This window comes from Urocampus carinirostris, chromosome 5 (assembly GCF_059441175.1).
Source record: "Urocampus carinirostris isolate Australia breed hairy pipefish chromosome 5, RoL_Ucar_1.0, whole genome shotgun sequence".
Taxonomy (NCBI): domain Eukaryota; kingdom Metazoa; phylum Chordata; class Actinopteri; order Syngnathiformes; family Syngnathidae; genus Urocampus; species Urocampus carinirostris.
This window is the reverse complement of record NC_142353.1, coordinates 27236945-27263446: the sequence shown is the minus strand read 5'-3', so window position 1 is coordinate 27263446 and position 26502 is coordinate 27236945. Positions and strand designations below refer to the sequence as shown.

Here is a 26502-nt window from a genome sequence, read left to right as displayed (position 1 = left end):
GAGAAAAAAAAATCCGGTCTTTTTGGTCCTTAATACCAATCGAACGCTCTCTGTCTACTCCTGTTCAAAACGTTACATTAGAATGAATTTTAAAGTTAAACTTTGACAATTATATGGGATAATCTAAAGTTAAATGGAATATTCTTTAGTTTAGGTAAAGAAAAACTACACTCAGTAAATTTAAAACCGATTTTCTTACGGTGATTACACAGGCATATTCTCAGCTACCTACTCATCGGGAGTTACACAGTGACCTCTACTGCTGTTGAATTAAATGGTGGCGGAGCTTCACTTCTCTGATTTGATTTTCACGATGTAAAGGCTGGATGGCGGATGCAGTGACATTCCGACTAAACGTATTCATTATAATTCATTTTATTTTTGTATAAACATCGTCAAAAGGGCTTATGTGCTCCACGCCGTGTTGTCTCCGACTCGGAGTGCTCTGTGTTGTCGGCGTTGAGCCTCTTTCGGCTGCACTGCATCAACATGGTGAGTGACAACAAACTTGCCAATATCATATTTTTATATGTTTATATATTTGCAATAATTAAATATCAACAATAACTGTGCACCCCTTCTGTTTGCATTAATAGCGATAAATGTGATTTAATGTTACACATTTGTAATCTGTTAGCATTTGCTGGTTAGCACAGGTTGCTTTTATAAATGGTGTTTTCTAAACTATTATCAACTGATCATGTACATATTTGCCATATTCCCGACATGCATCATGTGAAACAAAATTCATGTTCTAATAGTAAATTTTAAGCAATATTTTAGTGCCTGCAATGCTTCTGGAGCCTTTTTATCATGTATGCAACTCAATAACCTTTTTGACCCCTAACTGTCCATTAGAATATAATTGCCTTTGTCATTGCTAACAACCAAGAATGCATTGTTTATAACAACATTAGACCTGACACTGCAGTATTTAAAAACAAAACAACCTAATAATATTGGGTTCAATAAGAATTGTGTACACTGTAGTTCTTATGGATTGGTTTAAGTTTTAAGTGCATCAGAAAAACAATCCAGTGGAAAATAGTGCATTTAAACTATCATAATAATAAAAAAGTAAAATCAAGTTTCTTCGATTTCCTCATGCTAAGGTTTTTGGTTTTTCCTTGCCTTGTGTAGGTTTTAGATCAGGGGATGGTGTGATAATAGTCTGCTGTCCTTGTTAGTCTGTACAGTCCTTTGAGACTTCTTGGGATTATACAATTAAAAATGACTCGACTAGACTATGCTTAAGCAATATATTTTTCTTCCAGTAGTGAGTGCTTGTTTAGGTTGGTGGTACAGTTTTGCCTTGGCCTCTTAGTCTTTGTTTGAGGGACCTTAAGCATCTACCATAAGGCATCAGATCAAAGAGGAGTTCTTGATAATGGACTGGGCAGGAAGACACCAATAATTTTCTGGTCTTTTTTTGACTCTTAGTATGATTCTTCTGTCCTTAATAATGTCATCTCATTAGCTGCACCACTTATCCTCAGTAGGGTCGCGGGGGTGCTGGAGCCCATCCCAGCAATCATCGGGCAGTGAGCAGGGGACACCCTGAACTGGTTGCCAGCCAATCGCAGGGCACACAAGGACAGACAACTCGCTCGCTCATTCACACCTAGGGACAATTTGGACCGGCCAATCCACCTGAAATGCATGTCTTTTGGAATGTGGGAGGAAACCGGAGTGCCCGGAGGAAACACACGCAAGCACGGGGAGAACATACAAACTCCGCACAGGAAGTCCGGTAGCTGGATTTGAACCCACTCAGGAGGTTCCCAAGACCTTATAACTGTGCCGCACACGCGCTAACCACTGCGCCGCCGTCTTTAGAGTATTTATATAGTCGAATTTTGTGCAATGACTTTTGGTGTGCGTCAATACGTGAACCCTTCTTTAACTATGTTCATGCAGGAAGGAGCTGATCGAAAAACACAAGTTGTCAAATTTAAGAATTCATCAACACATTTAAGTGTGCATAGTATTTACACTGTTCTTGCAGCTGATAAGAAAAGCATTTAACATTAATGCTGACATTTGTTTTATTCTTTTTGCTTCTGATGAAGATAGTGGTTCTATTTTGACTCTTGAACACTGACAAAAAGATTGTTTAGGATAACATGGTTGGGTTATTTTGATTATTGTTGTTGGTTGTTTTTACTGTTATTTGGAGTATGTCCACTGTATACAGGTATTTACTGTTGTTTATAACAACGTGGTGTGCATTGTTTACATCAAGGGTAGGCAGATTAGATTTCAATAAGATTAGTCGTTGCACTCCTGGATAAATAAACAGACTTAAGTGAAAAAGTAAGATGAAAAAGAATGGTAGGATAGCTTTGAAATATTTGCAAGGTAGTACCAGTGGCCTAAGCTTTGAGTGCATCAGAAAAATGGTGCAATGACATTAGTAGCCATGCTATGCAAAATAGGAAATGATATATAAAAATTGAATGCATATTTTCCTATACACTGTGTCGTAAATACACTTTTTCTTCCTCTGTGTGGTCATTTGATTATGTTTAGAGAAAACGTAGGTTGTTAAAATGAAGGCTGGAGATAATGAGCAGTTGCCGAATATTCCGGGCACAAATAAAAGACGGACCATGGCTATTTGTATTCACAAGTTTGAAAACAAAAAGGCTTACACAAAGTGGCTAGAGAAGAGAACAGTAGAGGTAAAGATGCCGGTATGTCAAAAAAGATCATATATAATATATAAAGGGGTGTCCACAAGCTGACACTAAACTTAAACTTAATGGAAAACGAAACTTCAAGTACAGCGGTGGTGGAAAATTTCCGCTGAACAACGACCATTGGTTTTAACCATGTTTAACAAGTCTGATACAAAATTCAATGCCACTGTTGGCTACACAATAAAACATAACTGAAATACTGGAAAAGCTAAATAATCACGAATGATCAAATGAAGAAGTTAATTAATTGCGATTAATTTAATGAAGTAGCTTAAATTACAAAAAAAATAGGAGATTTTAAATGAAAAATCATGACTATGTATAGGCAGTCACACTTAGTTATTTCATATTTCCAATTGTACTTGTTGAAATATAGCAAAATGTGAAAAAGGCTCATTAATATAAGTAGAAGTGTGGCAGATCATTTTACTCTATTTTAATTGTCTTTATTTTACTCCTAAAATACAATTATTAGGGAAAAAGGCTCATTGAAAGAAGCAAAATTATTTATGATCTTTTTTTTCATATCGGCATCTGTTCTTCTACTGTTCTCTTCTCTAACCACTCTCATTTTAGCCATTTGCCTGCAGAGTATGGCTCTCAGCTAGACACTAATGTTATTGTTGGCGACTCCGTGTAAATAAAGCTTGCTTCGTCCTTTCATAGCTGGTCATGGAAGCGAATGTCGCAGAGTTCCATGATTCAGGCTTCTTCCATTTTTTTCCAATGTTTCCTTCTCTGGCTGCTCATGTTAGCCACTTGGCTGTAGGTTATTTCTAGATGCTTGCTGCTAGTTTTATTGTTGGCTGCTTCTGCTTTGTTACTCAGTGTCAGCAGCCTTCCAAAACCAGTCATGCAAGTGAAGGTTGCTGTGTCCTGTGATTCAATAATCTTTTTACCCCGCTCTCCTTCTCTAGTCATACAGCAATTGGCTTGAGGCTTTGGCTCGCCGCCGCTGTAATTGTTAGCTGAGTTCCGTGATTCGGGGTCCCGACATTTGGCAAATTCCAGTTTGCTCTTGCAATCTTTTACTGGCCTTTCAGCAGCGTCTCCCGCTAGCCATTAAAGTTAGCCACGTCCGCCAACTCTGACCTACTCCAGATATTTGCTCCTTTTAGCCGCTCCAGGTGTGTTCAGCTCTCTCGGTCTTTTGTTGCCACTGGCGGTGTTTAACAGCAGCTTTTATGTCCACTTGCTGATTTAAATTCAGAAAATATGGAAGTAGGCGTCAGAATCTGCTAAGGGGCATTCTTTAGGCTTCCGTAGTGCGTCTTCTTCAAATGGACACACTTCAGCTTTATTCTAAGCTACAACAATATGTAGTCGTCAATTATTACACACTGTCCCTTTGAGTAAAGGCCACTTAAATCCTTCTGTTTTCACAAAATTTGCTTTTATGTTTTTGTTACGATGTCCAGAGCGGCACTCTAGACCCTTTTTTTTAAATTGGTCAAAGGGGTTCATGCCCTTCTCGTCAGGTCTAAGCTCCAAAAGCACATGTCAATACTTCTTCCAGGGTCCCCGAGAGAGGAACGAGCCCGCCAATAAGAGGGCAATTATCTCTGCTCAGAGGTGACCGGTCGCCAAACATTACATCAACCGGGTGTATGTGCTATATAGGTCAAAAAGCTCAATACCCCAAGCTGGTTAGCTGGATGCTTGCTGACCATTCTGGCACCTTAAGAAATTGAACCAGCACGATTTTCCTTATCTTGCCTATACTGCTTGACCCCCTTCACCATGTACCAATTGAAATCTGTGGGGAGTCGCTAGCCAGCTAAGTTTAGATTAAAACATTAATGTTTTTTTCACGATTCTTCATACTGGAAAAGGAAAAGATTGTTTTAACGTGCCAGTGTGTATTATATCACTACCCTTATTTCTGGAAAAATACATTATTTCAATAGAACACTATGATTCAAATAATAAGCTAAAACACATTTACTATCTCATAACATGATTTTTTTTCCCAAGACAATGAGGGAAAATGCTGTAAAGAGGGGCTGAACAACTTCTTATTCCACACTGTAGATTGAAAAAGTATAAATGTATTTTCCCGTTTTAAGTTATTTTATGCAGCACGGCGGCGCAGTGCTTAGCGCGTGTGCAACACAGCTTTGAGGTCATGAGATCGAACCTCCTGTGCGGAGTTTGCATGTTCTCCCCGTGCTTTTGTGCGTTTACTCCGGTTTCCACCCACATTCCATAAATATGCATGTCAGGTGAATTGGCTGTTCCAAATTGTCCTTAGGTGTAAATGAGCGAGCGAATTGTCTCCCTATGTGCCCTGCGACTGGCTGGCAACCAGTTCAGGGTGTCCCCTGCCACTGCCCGAAGATAACTGGGATGGGCTCCAGCACCCCCCAACCCTTCTGAGGATAAGCGGTGCAGATAATGGATGGAAGTGATTTCATCTTGCTTTTCTTGTAAATGAGGATTTTAGCTTATCCTGGTGGAGCTTTTCTCGCCTAATGGAGACTTACCACGCACAACTGAACCTTGCATGTGATGCTTGCCAAGTCAAGTGATTCAGGCATCTTCCATTTTCCCCTTATCCGATTCCTTCTCTAGCCACTCACATTAGCCACTTGGCTGCAGGCTATGGCTCGCCGCTATTGTTTTTGTTAGCCCCTTTGTGCAAATAAAGTTTGCCTTTTCAGTGGGTGCCACTCTCCTTCAACATCTGGCCATGCAAGCAGATGTCCCTGAGTCCTTTGATTTAGTTATCTGGCACTTTTTCCACCGTTTCCCCCCTCTCTAGCCATTCATGTTAGCCACTTGGCTAGAGACTTTTGCCTGCTGCTAGTACCTTTTGTTATCGTTAGCTGATTTCCATGATTCATAGTTCCGACACTTGACTAATTATAGTTTGCTCTTGCAATCTTTTACTGGCTTTTTAGTAGCTTCTCCCGCTAGCCACTAAAGATCATCACACACACGCAATCTTTGACCAACCTCGGCTATTCGCTCTTTTCTGCCACTGTATCAATTTCACTCGATCTTTTACGGTCGCTCACGGGGATTAACACCAGCTTTCATGTCCTTTCGCTGGCTGAAATTCAGAAAATATGAAAGTAGGCTTCCGAATTTAGGGCTTCTGTAGCATTTCTTGTTCCAAATCACATGCATTGGCTCCATTCTAAGCTACAAAAACTTTTAGTGGTCAATTATTACTTTAAGTGAAACATTATCTGCATTTGAGGGCCACTTAAATCCTTCTGTTTTTTACAGGGTGTGATCGGTGTGCAGCTGGTGGTTACCATGGTGATGGCCAGCGTGATCCAAAAAATCATACCTCATTATTCCTTTGCAAGATGGCTACTTTGCAGTGGCAGGTAATCCACACCTTCACACCACTTTGTTTGTTTTTATTCCTTTTCTTGAAGTCCTGACAATGGAGGTAAATAAAGAAGATGCAAGTGTGGACCTGGAGTCCTGAGTATAAAGATATAAATAAATATTTTTCTCTGTATTTGGTATCACAAGTGTTTTTTAATTTTTTAATTTTTAAGATTTTTGTATAATTTATTGTACTTTTTGCTCCTGTTTTGCTAGTCTGCGCTGGTATCAACACCCTACGGAAGATGAGTTGAGGAACCTCGTCGGGAAACAGAAGGGACAGAAGAGGAAAGACAGGTAGAGAAGATGCCTCAAGGCATACATTGTTAGAGCTGCTTTTTTATTGTCCGACCTTGTTTTTGACATTGAGACCCTTTTTGTAGCGCTCAGTTTTCTAACCATGCTTTTTTGTAGTCTCTGGTCACAATGACCCTTTTTTGGTCTCGTTTAGAGGGACGGTGTGTATTTTTTGACCAATATATGTTTCTGTAAGGTGTAGTGCAACTGAAAACAAATGCTCCAAAATGCAATGCAAACTACAGAGACTCAAAGTGACTAAAACGCACGATTTTATTTCTCTTTTTCTTTTGCCCAGACTTTTTGAAGTATTTGGATAACAGTAGCAGCAAGATTGCGATTTCATTGGGGCTCATGTTATGTAAAATGAATGCTAATTACACGGCCTACATTTTTTTTAATTGCATGCATACATTTATGTGATTGAATTTTTGCTCGTTATTCAAATAATACACACTGTCCCTTTAAATGATGAAATATTTTTCTTAGCAAAAAAAGACAAAAAAAACCCAGTTATCACATCACACTTAATCCCAAACTGAAAGTGAAAAATTGGGAAGGCGATGTTGCTTTATTCCGCGGTTCTACTCGATATAAACATATATTTTCCTTTTAAGTTATGCTATCTTCTTTTTTTCTAGTAAAAAGGAAAAAGTACACACTGCAGCCCATAGGAAGAATTAAGTCACTCACAGCATGAGCTGATATCCAATGGGCCTCCTTAGTTCAGCCCAGTGTGTGCATTACATTCATCAGACAATAGCACTGTAAGTGCCCCGGGCCAAAACACGGCAAGGCCGCACAACAATTCTGACAGCAAAAAAGGGGCTTCATTCCAATAATGGAGTCGGACGTGAGCTGCGTGGCATGAGCTGGCAAAAAGACAGGTCCGTTTTTTTTCTTTGGGGGGATTATTGAACACGGGGTGCCACGCCACACCAACCTGCCTCATATAGGGTGATAAAAAAAAGACTATTCTGGAACTTGCCCCCCCTGTCCCTTTAGGATTAACTTCCAGTAGTGACTTCAATTTAAAACTAGAGCGCAGAGGACAATTGCCTCAATTCTTTCAGTCACCCATTATAGATTTGATTCTCTTTGTCATATTTTGATGTGTTCAAAAAAAACAAATCTATTTATCTAGCAGATGATTCATATGTTCTCGTTTTAAAGCGATAGTGTGTATTATTTAGCGCGTCCTAGCGGGTAGAACAACTATCATTAAAAAAAATCTTTGATTCAAATAATGGGCAAAAACACATTTAGAATTAGAGCGTACTAGATTTAAAGGGGCAGTGTGTAATATTTAGTGCCTCTTATTGGTACAAGAAAAAAATCGTCATTCAGTAAAAAATGGTTTGAATACTAGGCAAAAATACATGAACTTTCATACCAATGTTAACTTTTTTTAAAAATTCATAGGTAGAGAAATTTGTAAATCTTTCAGGTTTGTCTTGAATCTTGCTACCACACTGTGCTCATTTGGCTGTTTTTTGTTCGCATTAGACAAAACGGTGCCATCTAGTACAGACTCTGCCCTACTTACAAACGAGACAATCGTTCAAAAGTTGAATTTGTTCGTAAGATACTTCAGTGCCATATTTTGTATGTTTAAGATTTATATAAGTATGTTTAGGGCTTGTATAAGTAACCTGTATTGTTTTGTACTAATAAATAAACATTTCATAAAATAAAATGCTCTATAAAGATAAATAAAGTTGAGTGTAAATTACTTTTGGTAGATGCGCTTAAAGAGGTTCTAAAAAGTGGCTGAAAAAAACTGCATCAAGCTTTCTTATTCCACTTTCATTTCAAAAGAAACAGCTCGCTTCTTTACACGTTACACCAACCATATTGAATGGATGCACAAGATATTAAACAACGAAAGTGTCAAAGTTCTTAGTGCGCTGGAGATAGTATAGACATAGACAGTATAGAATGTTTACACACGAACCAGGAAGAGGTAGCGGATTCTTTTTTACTCCGGGGTGGATGCTGGGTGACCTCTCACAGCGCCACCACATGCCGTATAATGTTAAGAAGTCGTGTATTTTCACGTCATGAACAAGCACATCATCATATGCACTTTTTACAATGTTATTATGTAAAAGCTCTTGTGCTTATAATAATATCTTCTCATTACGTTTATTACTGACAAACATTTGACATGGTTTATTGCTCTTGACATCAGGAAGTACAACGGGCACATAGACAGCAAGTCGCTAACCGTACCTAAGGACATCGATCTTCAACTGGAGACCAAATGCATCACTGAAGTCGACACATTAGGTACTAACAGTTCCGCTTTTTATAGATATGGTATTTTTGGACTATAAGGCATTAACCCCTTAACGTTCCTGTAAAAAACGCCTAAAATCCCAATCCAAGATACTTGGCTTTTGGTATCTTTTGAAAGCTAACACTAGTTTTGTCCCAAACTGAAAAAAATCTATGTAAGTGCTACTAACATTGAGTAGTCTTAAGTTGGAACACACACAAATGGAAGTTTTTTATTCTCGCCTGAATTGTTTTTGCAATCAAACGCTTGTAGATGAGTTTAGCTAGGGCATCTTACTTGAAAAGGGGTGAGACAATAGCTTGAAGCTTTACCTGGTACCTTGTCAAATGTGATCACAATCTGAAAAACTAAACATTGTATTTTACACATTTTTCTAATGGTAGATATAGGCGTTTCCAAAAGTTGCCATCTGGAGACGACAAGTATACAGCTATAGAACCCCTGCAACTGTGTATTCTATTTTGGCAAATTTTTGGGACATTTTGAAAGAGTTGTAAATGTTTGACTTCTAGTTGTAGAAGTCAATGAATGATTGTGCACACTTGCACGTTATAACGGTGCGTAAAAATGAATCACGAGTGGCGTTCCGTATGTTCATTTTGGACTTTAATTTGAATACACAGTGAATATCTTGATGAAACATTTCAGATTTCATTGGTTAAACAATGTGTCAATCATCATTTAATTCGGTAACTACTGGCTAGAGATTTTCGAAGCCGAAGTAGATCATGACGTTCTTTTCAATAGGCCCTGATAGGGTGTCACAGGCTAAGAACCGTGAAAAAAAGGTTGCAATTGGCCAAGAGTGTTGCCAGAGGGACGCCAAACCGTTAAGGGGTTAATTGTGCAGAAAATGTGGTAATTGATTTAATTAGATAATAAAATTCCTTTTCGTGTTCCCACAGCTTTGCACTACTTCCCAGAGTTCCAGTGGCTGGTTGATTTCACCGTGGCGGCTACCGTAGTCTATCTGATCACAGAATTGTACTACAGCCTCGCACAACCCTCAGGAGAGATGAACATCAGTGTGGTGTGGTCCATGTTGGTGCTCGCTTTTGTCTTGTATCCTTCAATCAGAGCCGATGTCACATCGAACTGCATTAGATTTACAGGAACGTCCGTGCTGCAAGTTACATGAGAGCAGAGAGCTAAAGGCTTTTTTCTTTTGTGTCCCTAGGCTTTCAAAACTGACAGCAGAAGGTCACTTTTGAAAGGGGTTTTCTTTCTATTCCTATTGCATGTAAATTGGCCTTGTCAGAGCGACGGGAAAAAATAATTAGTTTCCTCGAATTCTGGCCCTTATATTGTCAGTGTATGTATAATTATATTGCGCAACTCAAGAATGTAATACTATTATAAATCAGGCATGAAAATCTCTCAACTTTAGGGGAAATTCAACGTTTTGACGTCAAAAAGGGTGACTGACTGAATTGTACAGATCAATGGAGAATTTTTTTTAGGGGGTATTGTGCTATTTCCTAGAACGAATCGAGCGTTTGAGGTGGTGTGTTTGAATTAAAATTGCTTTAGTTGACGTGGGCAGGAGTACTGTATTTATCAGTGTATTACGCGTTTTAGATTTTATCTCGTCACACTATTTTTATTTGCTCCACCAAAGAAAATGGAGAAAACAGAAAGTTGTTCTGAAAGATATGAATAAATGCAAAAAAGTAAGACGAGAGAAATGGCTCCTTGGTGTATCTGATGATGAATCGAACTTTAAGGTACAGACGCTGCCTTACTTACGTCCATTCAACTTACGCAAAATGGTAGATACGAACATTTTTTCCGGGATGTCGAAAAATATCTGGACATTGCTGTAAGTTTGATTTTGTATTGTGCGCACCTTTTTCTGAGTACAGGACATTATTGTAGTGCTTCTTTCCGCCTCTACTGGCCTGCGGCGCTATGAGAGATCACCCAGCATCCACCCGAAAGTTGAAAAATCTGCTTCCTCTTCCTAGTTCGTTCGTAAACATTCTATACTTTCTATGTCTATACTATCTCCAGCGCGCTAAGAACTTTGACATTTTTATTGTTTGATCCCTCGTGCATCCATTTAATATGGTTGGTGTAGAGTGTAATGAATAGAAAGTGAAATAAGAAAGCTTGATGCGGTTGAGAGCGCTTTTTTTTTGGCCACTTTTTACCACAGAGGACGAAGTAGCCTAACTCTTAAAGGGGATCTTTTAAAAGTAAGTTAAACTCAACTTTATTGATCTTTATAGAGCATATTATTTTATGAAATGTTACTCCATATCTAAGCAACAAGATCATTAAAGAAGAACCATGTTATGGTGAGGGATTACTGTACTAGAAAAAGGATGGTTCACTTACCTTTGATGTGACACGACTTGAGCTGGAAGGTAGCAGATGGTATGCAAAAAGGTAAAGACAGGGAAATTCAAATTGAAACTGATTTCAAAAATTACACTTCCAAGGATTGTCATGACCGTAGATGACTTTGTTTAGTTCTCTCCGTATTCCTAATAATTGTCCTGATTCTCGTTTGCGTATAGCATTGTTCCATAACGAGGCCTTCTTCGTATTATTATCCCTAGCTTTGTTTCCATGGTTATCATTATTTTTCACTCCCTCCTTTAGCATAATTTCAAGTCTTGCAATTACAATACAGCACTAGCAACGTTGCTACAAAGCACACGAGGTCCTGAACTAAATGGAGAGAAAGGCATTGTAGAAGGTAATTTAACCAATAGCATTTTGGCATTTTCAGGATGCCATGGCGCAAAGCAATAGACCAGCCTCTTGTTTAACCCACGGCATACAGGTCTCTTGGCGACATAACTCTACATATCCACAAAACAGCAGGGTTTGAATTATTACATGTTTAATTTAATGTAGTAGGGAAACTACTGTAAAGAGACTAAAAATACATCTTATTCCACACCGTAAAGTAATAATGTCACAAGACTTAGTTGCCTCTCTTTGTTCTAAAAAAATGCCTGGAATCTCTATTGGTTATGGCTTTCTTGATAATCACAAGCTTTGTTTCCATGGTTGTTATGTTTTTGCGTCTCCCTGGCACCCATAGCAAATGAATACAATATTTAAATAAACCTTTATGCAAGAAATTTTGAATTGAAAGGAGAAAAAGGCTGTGTGGGATATATTCCAGCTAATAGCAAATAGGTATTTTCATGATGCTGTGACACATACCAATAGCAGACCAACATTTTATGATGTTAATTAATAGCAGCAGGCATCTTAAAGGACTTACCCTTAAATACACACAAACACCGCAAAGAGCTGTTGATGTATAGTGTGGTAAATGCCCCAAAGAGAGATCGGAAAAAAACATCTTCTACACTGTAAAGTGAAAACATCTTAAGGTGGGTACACTTTATACTGTATCCTACGTTCAGCAGTTCATCTTGCATGCCTTCTTCCGCTTGACTGCAACTCCCACTTGAGTTTTATTTTCTTCTTCTTGTCTTTTTAGTCCGCCTCGTTATTTTTAGATGAATCAATCTTCAGAATATCTCCAAGACTTTTTCCTAGTCTTTAATCTCTACGACATCTCTTTAGGTACGATATAAATAAAGATGTGGAGAATATTTGAGGGAAAAAAAAATGTCCGCCCGGTCAATCAAATCTACTCACTCTTGAATGTGATCATTCATTTCTGATAGCTTTTTTTTTTTTACTTTGGCACGGGGAGTTATACAAGGTTTCCTTCTTTTATTAATCAAATAGCGTTTTGAAAACCTTTGTCATAGATCTCAGCCATCGTAATAAGAAAAAAAGGACAAAAAAAGCCAACTCCTCGACATAGACATCGTAGGAGCGAGTTCAGCCTGTAGCATATCTGCATTTTCATAATGTCATGACATAAACTAATAGCAGACTAGCCACCAATTGATACACACAAACACCGCAAAGATTGATTTTAAGAAATGTTTGGGGAAGCAAAATAAGTAGTCGATGTCGTATATTAGGGAAAATGCTTTGGCTCAAAAAAAGTCTAGTTGCACGATGTGAAGTGGAAACGTCGTATCCCGGGGCCCTGTACCCTGGAGGTTGCTGTACTAGTTTTAATTGGGGAGGTAGGTGTTGTTTTGAAGCCGAGGCAGGCATCTCATTAAATATCTTGTATTGTGGTAAGTTCTTGTTGATGTCGTATAGAAGGGAAAATGCTTTGGGTTGAAAAAAAAAGTCGTAAGGCGGGCTTGCTTTATTTTGGTGCTCTACTGTACCGATGGCTAAAACTTTAATGGGACCATGTGTAATATTTAGTGCCTCCAAGTGGTACAGGGCACCATTTCCTGTGGTGTGTCTTGGGCAAATAAAGCCTGGTCGCACCCATCCCTCTCCAGGCCAACATGTGTTTCTCGAACCGGGGACATTTCGCGTGTTAGGCGATTGTGCTAAGCACTGCACTTATTTTTTATTGAAAAAAAAAAATCATAAGTCAAGACATTTGCATTTCTTTTACACATTGGAATCCCCACTTCAGTCTTCAGGTTTCTCCGGTCCTATGTTTTTACCTGGCAACACAGGGCCATGTAGTGGTCAAACAATACACACTGAGGCTTTAAAACAAAGTTTCTTGGCACGCAATACAGACGCAGAACAAGATAGGTTCCGGTCCATCGTTCGTAAGTTGAATTTGTTTGGGAGTTGCTTTAGTGCTATATTTTGTATGTTCAAGGTTTATATAAGTATGTTTAAGGCTTGTATAAGTAACCTGTATTGTTTTGTACAAAAAAAATACATTTCATCAAATGATATGCCGTATAAAGATAAAGTTAAGTGTAACTTACTTTTGCAAGATAAGCTTCAAGAAAAACTCTGCAAAAGGTGCACACAATACAAAATCTAACTTAAAGCAATGTGCGGATATTTTTCGGCATCCCGAAAAAAAATTTGTAGCTACCGAATGGTCGTAAATATGGGAGTCTCTGTATAGATTTTGGGTTGTTTACCATTAGTGAAGCAAACGCCCTAAAGAACGGCTGAGAAAACATTTTATTTCATACCATTAAGTGAAAATGTTGTAAGGTGGGAACGCCATATCTCTAGGTTCACTGTACTGATGTCTCGAGCCTTTCAACCAAGTTTTGAAGCATGCACATCAAGTTGTTGGTGATGGGGTATAGTGGGGCAATGCCATAAAGAGGGGCTGAAGAAATATTTTATTACACCCCATAAAGTGAAAACAATCGTAAGGTATGTATGCAAAATTTGAACTAACATTTTGTCATACCTTTAACTCAAAACAGTCATACTATACATTTCAAATCGGGGATTAGTTTTTTTTCTTGTTGTGTTTTTTCTTTTCTTTTTTTGGGTGGGCCTGAGAGAACGAATCATTTTCCATGCGATTGTGCAGATCTAAGCGGCAGTCCATGCACTTAGAATGATGCAGAGATCTCCTACCAGGCTCGACTGCTAGCACCTTTCTGCTCGGCGGCTCCCCGCTATTTGCCACGTTGAATGATGGCCTAATAATATGCATTATCCGTTCCACCGAGCACAGGAATCAATCTTTTCCAGTGCTCCTGGTCAACCTCGCCTCGCCGCGGTCAGATGGTGTGTCATTTCCCGGATACGGCCGAGATTGGAGACCTTAATTTACGTCAGGCAAAGGAACGAAGCGAGGGGGTCGGCCGTGAATATGACGGAGCGCGTTGCCTTCAATATATGTGCTAATGGAGCACTTGATTTTCAGTTTTCCTGTTTCATTTGTGATGACAATGGTTAAGGATATGCCGGACATTCAGCCGGCAATACTCAAAAGGAGTTTTACAAGATCAATTTGGGATCCAAGCGCCAAATGAACTGGCTGTTGAGTTCCCCCACGAAGAGAAATATTTTGAGCTTTGAATGGATTTGGATGAGGTGGTGCTTTTAAGATGCAAGTGCTTAAAATAGAGTGGACACACCTCTAACTCATTCAATACCAGATGTTTCTCTCAAATGGGAAGAGCCAGTGAAGGCCTATAGAAAATTGTGTTCTGTCGCTGTATAGGCAAAGGACATATCAAACAAAAGCTTGAAGCCTTATTATTTATTAGAAATGAAGGATGTTTCTAGCTTTTACCATTGTTTAGTAAACCACAGGTGAACATTGTTAATTTTTTTGAAAATACTCTTACCTAAGAAAAACTTATTTTTGTGAAAAGATGAATTTCAAGCAGAAGGGCTTTTGTCTTTTTTAGAATGTAAACGCTTTAAGCCTTTTATGTCTGTACTTATCCATTTATTTGCTTCTCTGACCACATTGCTTCACTACACCTATACTCGTCCTATCAGGCCACCTACACACTTAAATTGTTGGATACAGGAAGCAAAACTGTGGGGGCTTCCTTGATGTGTGGAAAAAGATCTGATGAAAGCCAATCCTGCCATCTCATGAAGATGTATCAGGTTGCAATAATTTGCAGAAGCTTTATCCTTACTGATGAACTTCACCAAACACTTTTTAATATGTTTTTTTTTTCATCAGAGACGAGGCTTCTGAGAACATATTCTTACATTATGGCGCTGAATGAGATAAATGTATGTTTTTATGGCAAAACAAATAATTTGACTGTTTTATCTAGCAAATCACCCAGTTGGAGAAGTATGGAAACCCAAAAGTGCGTAAATACAATTTATAGAAAATCGCATTTTGAAATGAACATTTTTGCTAAATGACAGGGTATTATGTAATAGTTAATCCATTGCCATTACTGTTGATCACTATGATAGGAAACTAATTCGTTCTGAGATGGGGATCACAAAGTGAATTTGCCCAATAGCAGGGTAGAGAATCATATGGTTATTATTTAATAAGTTCTTATTCCCCCGGTACTACAGTTAAAATTTTACAAATAACACAAACGTATATGGTAATTATTATTTATGTGTAATGTATGTGTTTAGGATCAAAAACAATGAAAAAACAATTAAATGTAAAGGAACATTTAATTGTAATTACCTTTATCTTGACGTGACTTGAGATGGTATGGTGGAGTAGCAGGTTAATACAGAAGGAATGGAGGAGATGGCAAAATGAAACTAATTTTAAAAGGTCCACTTACGAGAATTGTTCTCCCTTAGAATAATTCCTTGCTTTAAGCACCTCCTTAGTAAAAGTAGCCATTCTTGTGGCTTCTTTGTATTTATTGACAACGATAAGCTTCATTTCCATGGTTATCATGTTTTTGCTTTTCTCTTTAGCATCACTGCAAGCCTTGGGAACCATAGCCTATAAATTCCATACCAAAAATACAGTGTTGTAACACGGACTTGCAAAGTCTCAACAAAGCACATTATATCCCGAACTGAATGAAGAGAAAGGTATTGTGGGACGTATTCAGCCAATTGCATTCCGGCGTTGTCATGATACCTTGACGCAAACCAATAGCAGACCAAAAAGTTGTATGACGTCGACCAATAGTAGACGGGCATCTTTGATGCGTTATTAACACCGCAAGGTTTGAATTTTCTAAGTGTTTGGACATGCCAAATAATTTTTGTTTGTCGTATGGTGGGGAAAATGCTGTAAAGAAGGTCTGAAAATACATCTTATTCCACACCTTAAAGGGAAAATGTGGTTGGTGGGGTCTCCATATCCTGGGGTCTACTGTATATAAAAAATATTTTTTTTAAAGTAGGGTATTTATAATGTAATATGATGGGAAATAATTGAAGTTTGGTCAAACTAAAAAAAGAAAATGATCCTGTAATCTAGGAGGTTTCCTTGACTCGGTCACTCCAGCAAAATTCTTTTCTCTCTGACGACTCACTATTTCAAACTAGAGGAAGGAGGCGAGCGCTCTCTCTGCATCACATTCGGCTTCTTCTTTTTCGTTAAGGCCATGGCCATCCTCATCGTCACCGAGAACTATCTGGAATTCGGGCTGGAAACTGGTGAGTGCCGCTTTGTATTCTGCAACCTTCACCTTCTGCAGAGAAATTATTTTTTTTTCCATTCGAAGGTTTTGCTAACTTTTCTGATAGCGCACTGCAGTTTCTGGAGCACCAAGGCTTGGAGTCACAGTAAGGGTTTTTTTTTTTTTTTTTTTGGGTGAAGTTTATGTGCCTTTATTATTTATATTTTTGAACCCTTCTCTCGCTCTTGGCAGGGGTCCAATATCCAAACTTACCTTCAAACTCATCCTGGCCATCCTTTGCGCCCTTATTGGAGCTTTTTTAACCTTCCCAGGTCTGCGATTGGCCCAGATGCACCTCGATGCCCTAAATGTGACCACAGCCAAGTTAACACAGTGAGGAACTGGATTTTATTTAATAGGTTGTCTGTTATCGTTTTTTTTTTAATTCAAAATGACTGCATAAGACAGCGTTCGTACAAGTGCTTAAAATTCTTGAAAATGCTTGAATTTTAATTATTTTTTTGTTTTCAAGGATTGAGAAGAGCTTCTGTTTTGGGTGAAGTGCTTGTAATTTGTAAATGCTTGAAGTTGTTGCCATGTTTTTCCAACTAGTCTGGTTGAAAATGACGCCGGCAATACTCTTTGGGGGCTTGGTTTTGCCATTGCATTTCTTTTTCCCTTGTGACCAACGACAGCTATCATTAGCTTGTATGGCATTATTCTATAGAGTGTCATCGCCCCCCTACGCCTAAGAGAAAGGGTGCATGTTACACCTAAATCTGGATGAGTGCAATAATTTTCTATTAATTATGGAAATTTAATATGGGCGTTGCAAAAAATAAAGGTAGCGTTTCCAATGGGTACATAGTAACGGGAAGAAGTTCCTTCAACTTAAAATGTAAGCTACATATTACCTTGATGGGTAGGGATTTGTATAAAAAATATATCCATTCATTGTCGTTCGCGATTTCCTTAAGATCTAAAATTCATTTTTTTATTTATAAATGCCCGCTTGAGATTTAAAATCACATTTGTAAATCATTGATACATTTGTGGAACTGCAAAATACATGATTCACACGGGATTCTTTTCAGTTAACGGTACTGGAATTTTTTTCAATTTGCTGAAAGACCTTAAAAGTGCTTGAATATGGCCATGAATCATTACTAGGGATGCACTGGATTTTCGTATCTAAATTACTTATCAGCCGAAAATGACCAGAAGTGCGTATTCGGTTTCAGCCGAAAGAAAAAATACAACTGAAAAGAGGCTTTTAAAGAAAGTGGTGAGATGAGTCTTGTCAAGCTGGCTTTCACATGGGGGTCGGGTTTGTGCAGTTGGTTGCATCTTATTTTTCGGTTTGCTCCGGAGGGAGCTCTGTCAAACTTTTACCAACAAAATATTTTCCTCGAATTATTCTTATGTATTTCATTAGCTAAGAAACCAGGGGGAAAAAGTCATCCAAAGCGGATAAGCAACAGCACCGACTGTGTAAAAACATGTTACTGTTCTCTCAGTTTTAAGATTTTTTTTTTATCATTACCACAATACATTTATTTTGACTGACTTGAAAAACTTTCTCTTTCAATAAGTCTTTAATAAACGATTGTTGACAATTTATATAACGAACAATCAGGTTTTTTTTTCAATATATTCATTTCACATGTTAACAATCATTCTCCTTTTTTATTTTATATTTGTTTTTGTTAAAGAACTTTACTTCATATCAATTTCCTGTCCCCGCTCATCATGGTCCTGCTGTGGGTGAAGCCCATTACCAAGGACTACATCATGAACCCCACATTGGGAAAGGAGAGCTTGCCTTTGTGAGTAGACGAAACCAGAGTTGATCTATTTTGGGTGTCACCAACATTCGTTTTCAATTGTTGAGTGCTGCTTTTTTGTTACTGCTTTTCACGAAGGGCTGCAAGTTTGATGTACATTTTTTAAATAACAACCTGTCATGTTATTACTGTGTTATTACTAGGGCTGCAACTAATAATTTTAATTGTTGACTAGTCATAATGAATTATTTGATTATTCGACTAATTATCAGATAATTATTATTATTTTTTTACATAAAGTTGATTTAATTATGTGACAAATGATAATAAAAAGGTACAATAAAAAGTACACCTTTAATTCAACATAGTTTTTGTACAAAAAATAAAAATAATAAAAAAAAACTATTTTGGGGGAAGCACGGCGGCGCAGTGGTTAGCGCGTGTGCGGCACAGTACTGAGGTCGTGGGAACCTCCTGAGTGGGTTCAAATCCAGCTCCCGGCCTTACTGTGCGGAGTTTGTATGTTCTCCCCGTGCTTGCGTGGGTTTCCTCCGGGCACTCCGGTTTCCTCCCACATTCCAAAAACATGCATTTCGGGTGAATTGGCCGGTCCAAATTGTCCCTAGGTGTGACTGAGCGAGTGAGTTGTCTGTCCCCGTGTGCCCTGCGATTGGCTGGCAACCAGTCCAGGGTGTCCCCTGCCCACTGCCTGATGATTGCTGGGATGGGCTCCAGCATCCCCGCGACCCTACTGAGGATAAGCGGTGCAGCTGATGAGATGAGATGAGATGAGAAAACAATTTGGCACAATGCTTGGTCTATTGAGACATAAATCCACAAATAAACCTCTGACGTTTTTTAATGACAAGCAAAAAAACAAATTAAAATCAAGTAAACATTTTTTTGTCGCTGTAAACCAAGAAATGCTCATTAGCAGCAGTAGAACAGTAAATAAAACAAATACTATGTACATTTTGTGAAGTACATTCATTGGTCAACTGGAAAGTCTAACAAAATAACTCAACAATTGTCAACAGCTTTAAATGAAATGGTTTTCACAACTGATATTTGCCGTATTTACTGTTTCAATAACTTATATTTATTCTTCGGACTGCATGCCTTTAATTTCAAATTCTTTTGTCGGGCTCACTCTGGCATAACGCTTACGCATCCTTTTATGGCGAAATATAAGCGTATAAAATGTATTCATTTCATTTTCATTTCATTTCATTACAATGCATGTCATCCAAACCATATTGACTTGAATGTAACTTGTATCATACCGAGGCGAGTCAGACTCTGTTTCGTTTGACCGTTTTATTTAAATGTTTGTGCATCACAGAGGTACTGCCATGATGCACAATGTGTGCTTAGCAAATTTTGCAAGTACAGTAATCCCATTGTTTTTCGCGGGTGTTGGGTTCCAAAAATCACGCGATAGTAAAAACTGCTAAGTAGAAAAGTTTTTTTTTTTATTATTAATCAAGAACAAAACCAATTTAAGCGCTTAATTCCCACAAAACTGCCACAACAGTAATATTACAAAAACACTAAAGAAATTCCACCAAAATACTACTATGTAAATAGTACAAAAAAACTATTATGGCAATACTTCAAAAATACCATTACAGTCGTAATGTAAGACAGTGCCACCCAAACCCCACACATGCCGTAGAACCAGCAATACTCAAATGCTACAACAGAAATATTAAGAAATAAATACTACAAAAGTTCCACTACAGAGATATTACGACAGAAATATTACAAAATCAAAACTACACTAATCCTACAGAAATACTGTAAAAACTCTACTACGGAATCCCTACAAAATAGTACCATAGAAATACTACAAAAATACATCTACTGTAATACTTTAAATATAATAATAAAATACTGCAACAGAATTATTTCAACGGAAATAGTAATTCAGAAATATTATGACAGAAAGACTACAGACCTACAGTAATACTACAAAAATGCTAGAGATATACTATAAAAGATGTATTGTGTCAATACTGCAGACAGCTACTATAGAAATACTGCAAACATACCACTGCTGAAATATTACAAAAATATAACTACAGCAATACTACAAATATACAAAAGAAATGCTTAAAAAATACCACAGTAATACGACAAAACTAAATATCAAATGTTGTGCCTAAAACCAATTTGAAGAATCGAATCTATTTAAAACACAAATTTAAAGAAATATAACATGTAGATGTCATGTTTATTTATTTCTAAATGAGAAAATTGGGATTTGTCTTGCCCCATTGCCACATTTTTTAGCCTTGTGCGGCCCCTGACTCAAAATAGTTGCCCCCACCCCTGTGCTATGTTATAACCATCCATGGATTTCCTTGCTGCGATAAAAGTGTGACAATCCTAAAGAACATTTGTGGAATCGTGTTGAAAAAGACGAAACTATTTGACTGCCTTCCCCGGTTCAGGATGGCGGAGCAGACGTTCGACACCCTGCGCTTGTGGGCCATCGTGCTAATGTGCGTGCTAAGGCTAGCCATGATGAGGCATCATCTGCAGGCTTACCTCAACCTGGCGGAGAAGGCTGTTGCGCAGATGAAGAAGGAGGCGGGGCGGATCAGCAGCGTTGACCTTCAGAAGATGGTGACTGGTGTTCGAGTGTTTATAGCTGATTCCATGGTTATCATGTTTTTGCTTCTCCATTTAGCATCACTGAAAGCCTTAAGACCGGCAGTGATTAAATACATTTGTCCAGGGGTATTTAACGTGTATTTAACATCTCCCACCATCCCTTTTTCTTTCTCTCTTTCTTTTTTGCCCTTTTCATTCACTTTTTCTCTTTCCCTCTTTCTTCCTCTTTCTCTCTGCCCCTTTTTCTCTCTGTTTCTGTATTCCTTTTCTTTCTCATGCTTTCTCGATTTCTCTTTCTTTCTCTATGTGTTTCTTACTCTCTTTAGCTCTCAAACTCATTCTCCCTTTCTGTCTTTTTTTTTTATACTGATCCGCCTCATTAAAATGAGTTTAACGCCCCTGCAATTAATTTTTATAAAATATGAGAGATTCCAAACTGAATGAAGGTCTTGTAGCATTATCATCTCACGGCCGCGATGTTTATTGATTTGAAATGTCAATTCTTTTTCAACTTCAACTTTCTGTAAAAGCCATCATGTCCACCAAACGCTCGGACCGACTGCAGCTAGTCCTAAAAGGCAGAGGAAGATGCTATCTATCACCAACAAAGTTGGACTTTACGACCAGCGACACTTGCTCTTTGGCGATTCCTAGTTTCTCACTGACACTTTTCATTTTCCTCATGCTGAGGGTTTTGAGTTTTTCCTTGCCCTCATGTTGGTTTTAGATCAGGGGATGGTGTAATAATAGTCTGTTGTTTGCAATAGTCTGTGGTCAGTTAAGCCCTTTGATACTCCCTGTGATTAAGGGCTTTACAAATAAACATGACTTGACTTAATTGGTATAAAATGTGAAGAAATCTTGAAATAATTTGCTAAAAAAAAGAAGCTTTTTTCCTTCCTTGTAGGTGGAGTGCGTCACTTAAGGTGTTCTTAAAAAGTTCAAAGTTATATATCTTCTTTATTATGTGTTAAAAATGCCCAACTGAGTTTAAAGAAATGCTTTATTTTCCACTGCTCCTAACTGCTTTAACTTGCTTTATCAAAGCGGTTTGGGGCGGAACACATTGTTTCCGAAGAAAGGGGGCTGGTTGGTAGTGCTGGAGAGTTACATCATGCCTGTCCCTCCAGGTTGTTTTTTTGTCAATGTAGTAGGAAAATAGAAAAATTTTAAAAAAGGCTGCTTTTAGTAGAATCCACACTCCAACCCAACCCCCTCAAAAAGATGAAAGAGTGTATATGAGCATATCTAAGAAATGCACCTTCTTCCATGCTAACATGAATGAGCTCACTGAGGTTGCCATGATGACTTTAAGGCAGGAGATTGCAGCAGAAAGAAACAAAGTCCCAAATTCCGTACAGCTCCTTTTAAGAGTCTGCAGCTTTATATAACAACAAAATTGTTTATGAGAAGCTCAGAAATGGTTTTGCTCAATTGATTTGCATAAAATCCATGCAAGGAAGTACGAAAGTAGGCATCTGAGTTTTACCAAATACACACCTCATCTCTGTTATAAGCAACATTGAGCTCTAGAGGTGAGTGTTTAATAATACATTGCTCGACTGTACTTCTCCCCTTTCCCAGGTTGCACGTGTTTTTTACTACTTGTGTGTCATCGCACTACAGTATGTGGCGCCGCTGGTGATGCTGCTTCATACGACTTTGCTGCTAAAAACTTTAGGTGAGCCCTTATTGAAATACTGTACCATATTTTCCGGACCATAGGGCGCACCGAAAAATCGGAAATTGAGCAGAGATTTTATAGTGTGCCTTATAATCCAGTGCGCCATTTATACTGGAAAATACTGATGGATAAAATTAGAAATGCATACAGTGTTTATTCATATGCGTTTCTCCACGGAATTTTATGATATACTACCATATTTGAGTACTTTTCTTTGGTGTTTTTCTCTTTCATAATGCATTTTTTTTCTCTGTTTTTTAACCTTTGTCTGTGGCACTGAGTAAAAACAGTGTGATATGACACAAAAGGGAATGCCTTTTCATGAGACACCTGTATTACTAGTGGTCTAGTGGTTAGGTAATGGAGCTTTTACTCAGGGTTCCCGCGGAATCTTGAAAACTCTTAAAGGGCATTGAATTCTTGATCCTAAAAATAAGGCCTTAATTGGCATTAAAATGTTTTAATTCTCGTTTTTTGACAGTCTTAAAAATGTGAGCATGTTAATGAGGTTTACATTTGTTTGAACTAAAAAGATTTAGTAACAGTTTACAATTGTCTTTTTTAAAAATTGACCAATTTACTTTGGTGGCGCGACTACAATAATGGCACTAACAAAACGGTGATGAGGTTAAAGTCAGGTCTTTCAGAACAGACGCATGTCTTGGGACTTACCCACCCTAAAGATGGCAACTTTGGAAGATGTTTATTTTAGACCATGGGAAAGAGTCAATTTAATTGAAAGTGGCTGTCTGAGGAACCTTTTTCCCCAATGCTGTGTTAGGTAATGTGTATGGGGCATAATGTATTGTGTGCAATAAGTATTTGTGTTTTTGTTTTTTTTTGTCTGTCAACTTGGTCTTGAATTTGATTTCGGAAGGCAATTCTTAAAAACTCATAAATTTAGCTTCCCTTAAGCTGTAGGAACCCTGTTACCGCTGCAATCCCAGTTTGATTCCCGTTTTATACAATGTTTTGCAATTTTAGTCTGCGATAGATTATGACTGATCAATCATGGAATAAAAACGTAATATCTATCTATCTATCTACCTTGACCATATTCCTCAAGGGGTGACCGACAGCAAGACAAACACATACAATAACATAAAATAAAGTAAAAAGAAAATTAAAAAAAACACAAAACCTTTTGGACCATGGCCAACCCAAATGCCCAACAAGTTAAGGACCTCGGCACCCAAGGTGATCATCCCTCCAGATGAAACGGGACACAAGAAAGCGGACATGTCACTTGGGTCAGGGTGACACAACACACACTTCTGTTCAACAGCAGGGCCCGACAGCTTTCACTGGTTTACCCCTGCGGCATCATATGGGTGCCTTGCCCATCCCTTAGAACGCGTCCAAACATCCCACTATCCTTTTACAACACCTCTCCACTCATTCCTATTATCACCAAGAGTTCTAGCTTCCACTAGATTTAGACCTCTTTCCTGCAGTGCACTCAAAACACCATCCATCCATGTCAATCTCGGCTTTCCTCTTGGTCTCTTTCCATTTACTTCTGCTCTGTAGATCCTCTTCAACATTCGCTCCTCATCCATCCTCTCCATGTGTCCAAACCAACTGAGTACTCTCTTATCCACACGCTTGCTCAGTTCCACTATTACTCTAGTTCTGTCTCTCACAATTTCATTTCCCAATCTATCCATTCTTGTCACTCCTAACATACTTCTTAAACACTTCATCTCAAAAACATTGAACTTCCTTCTGAAATCTGCATTCAGGCTCCAAGTCTCTGCACCATAAAACACAGTCGGCACAATAACACTCTCATACGGTCCCCTCTTAAAACGGAGTATACTACCATAAAACTTCACGTAGAACAAGCACCCAAACTTTGAGTACGTTTTTAGGTTAATGGTAATGATCTGCCTTTCATATAGCGCTTTTGAAGTCACTGACGACCTCCGAAAGCGCTTTACAATGTATTCCACACTTGTCCATTCACTCACACTCACACGCCAATAGTGAGTCAGCCATGCAAGGCAACTACCTGCTTAACTGGGCATTAGGGGTCTGTCTAGCCCAAGCGTCATACACAGACTAATACAGTACTCGTTGTTGAAAATAGGACAAAAAGATGACTCGGTTTTACTTTCCGCCCTCAGGTGGACATTCGTGGGGTTTCCATGCGGAAGAAGACCTTCCTTGCACACACCTGACGGACTCTGTGTCCCCGGGGCAAGCGCCAACAATGCCCCCGGCGGTGGGAGGCCGAGCCTCTGTCACCCAACTGTCAGTGGCCCTGGGAGGCTTGAAGGCGGTCTTTACCCCTCTGCTTTTCCGGGGCCTCTTTTCTTTCTTTACGTGGTGGATCGCAGCCTGCCTCTTTTCCACGTCGCTTTTTGGCCTTTTTTATCATCAGTATCTCATGGCAGCATGACCAGAAGGTAAAGAGACACACGGCGAGCAATCGCTTCCACTTCCAGTGCTTCCTCCACGGATGGGAATTCTGTGGTTTGACATTCACTCCTTTTTTCTTTGGGTCATATAAAAACAATTTCAGTAACAGTTACGAGCTCGACTGACAAAGTAACAGCTTGACTCGTTTGGTCATGATATTCATGCTGGACGCAATTATTATTATTTTTTTTAAATTTCATTGTTACTCACAGGAATATACTAATTACTGAATTACTGGGTTAATGTGTTGAGTCGTATTGCTCGGGTGAGTGCATTGCAAAAAATCCCACTGCATTGGAAAGACAATTTTGCTCATTTTGACAAATTCTTATTTTAAAATAGTTAATCTTTTATCAACTTAAATTTTAATGTAACAAATGTTTGTATGGCCATTTCATCCAGAATATCGTAAATTGATTTTCTCTTTGAAATAATTAGCAGATGGCAGAAATTGCGAAAAAATAACATGAAAAATGAACTTAAACAAGAACAAAATATAAGAACAAAAAGAAGCTATTTCAATACTTGCACAGTTAATCACATTTTGCCTTAATTCGGCAATAAAAATGTAACAGCTGCTAAATTAAATAATTCTAAGTTGACATTGTCTTAAATAAAATTTCTCAAAGTCAGAAAATACTCAACAGTTTTTTTCTTGAATTGGGACAAACAAATTATGCTAAAGTTAAAATGTCTTAAAACTACCCCCAAAAAATTAAATAAGCAAATATTTTGACCTAAATAAGAAAATAATTAAAAATAAAGTTTTTTTTTCTAAATTAAGGGGGAAAATCTACCAGCTATTAGATAACTATGCATATAACAATGTAAACTGTTTTTGTTTTAAAAGAAAACAAGTTAACATGTATAACTAGAAAATATAAACTTAAAATAAGCATATTGGTGGACCAGCTTCTAGAAATGCTCAAAATAATTCATTATTTTGACCGGCTAAATAACTGAAAACTAAAAAAAAAAAAAAAAAAAAAAAATTAAATAGCAGACATTTAACCAAATTTAAAAGAAAACTTAAAATAAAAATAAAAAATTAAAAACATTTTCTTAACTTTTTTATTTATTTGACTAAACACTTAAAATTTTCTTATAACTAAAAATACACACAAAATATGCACAAAAAAATATATACTTAAATTGATCAAAATGACCCACAAGCTTATAGAAATACTCAAAATTAGCAATTTTATCTTCCGCGATTTTGTTTTACAAGATAAACAAGTTAATGTGTCTTAAAGCTAGTAAAACCCCACTTTAAGTTGAATCATCTTAAATATTATATTTCCCGGGATAAGCACATATAACCATCTTAAAACTAGGGAAAAACATACTTAAATTACACAGGAAGCGAGAAATTAACAAAAAAAATAAGTAAAAGGATCTGAACAAAATATTCCACCCAAATTAAAAAAAAATGTACTCACTTCTGTTGAAGTTAGGTTTAGTTTTTGTTAGGGTTTTGGTTGGATTTGGGGTTTGGCCTTGGAGCATTTACCATCACCGGTAGCTC

At 38.0% G+C, this 26502-nt stretch overlaps 1 protein-coding gene across 1 annotated transcript; it reads left to right on the top strand.

Moving 5' to 3' along the window:
• Nucleotides 1-219: 219 nt before the first annotated feature.
• On the top strand, nucleotides 220-25764 carry tmem161b (transmembrane protein 161B). The gene is made up of 12 exons (XM_088336366.1): nucleotides 220-492; nucleotides 5931-6034; nucleotides 6255-6335; nucleotides 8527-8624; nucleotides 9540-9696; nucleotides 16358-16509; nucleotides 16578-16638; nucleotides 16725-16865; nucleotides 18185-18298; nucleotides 20710-20884; nucleotides 22457-22553; nucleotides 24683-25764. The coding sequence occupies exons 1-12, from the start codon at nucleotides 490-492 to the stop codon at nucleotides 24955-24957; spliced, it is 1458 nt and encodes a 485-aa protein (XP_088192492.1). The 5' UTR covers nucleotides 220-489; the 3' UTR covers nucleotides 24958-25764.
• The last annotated feature ends 738 nt before the right edge of the window (nucleotides 25765-26502 follow it).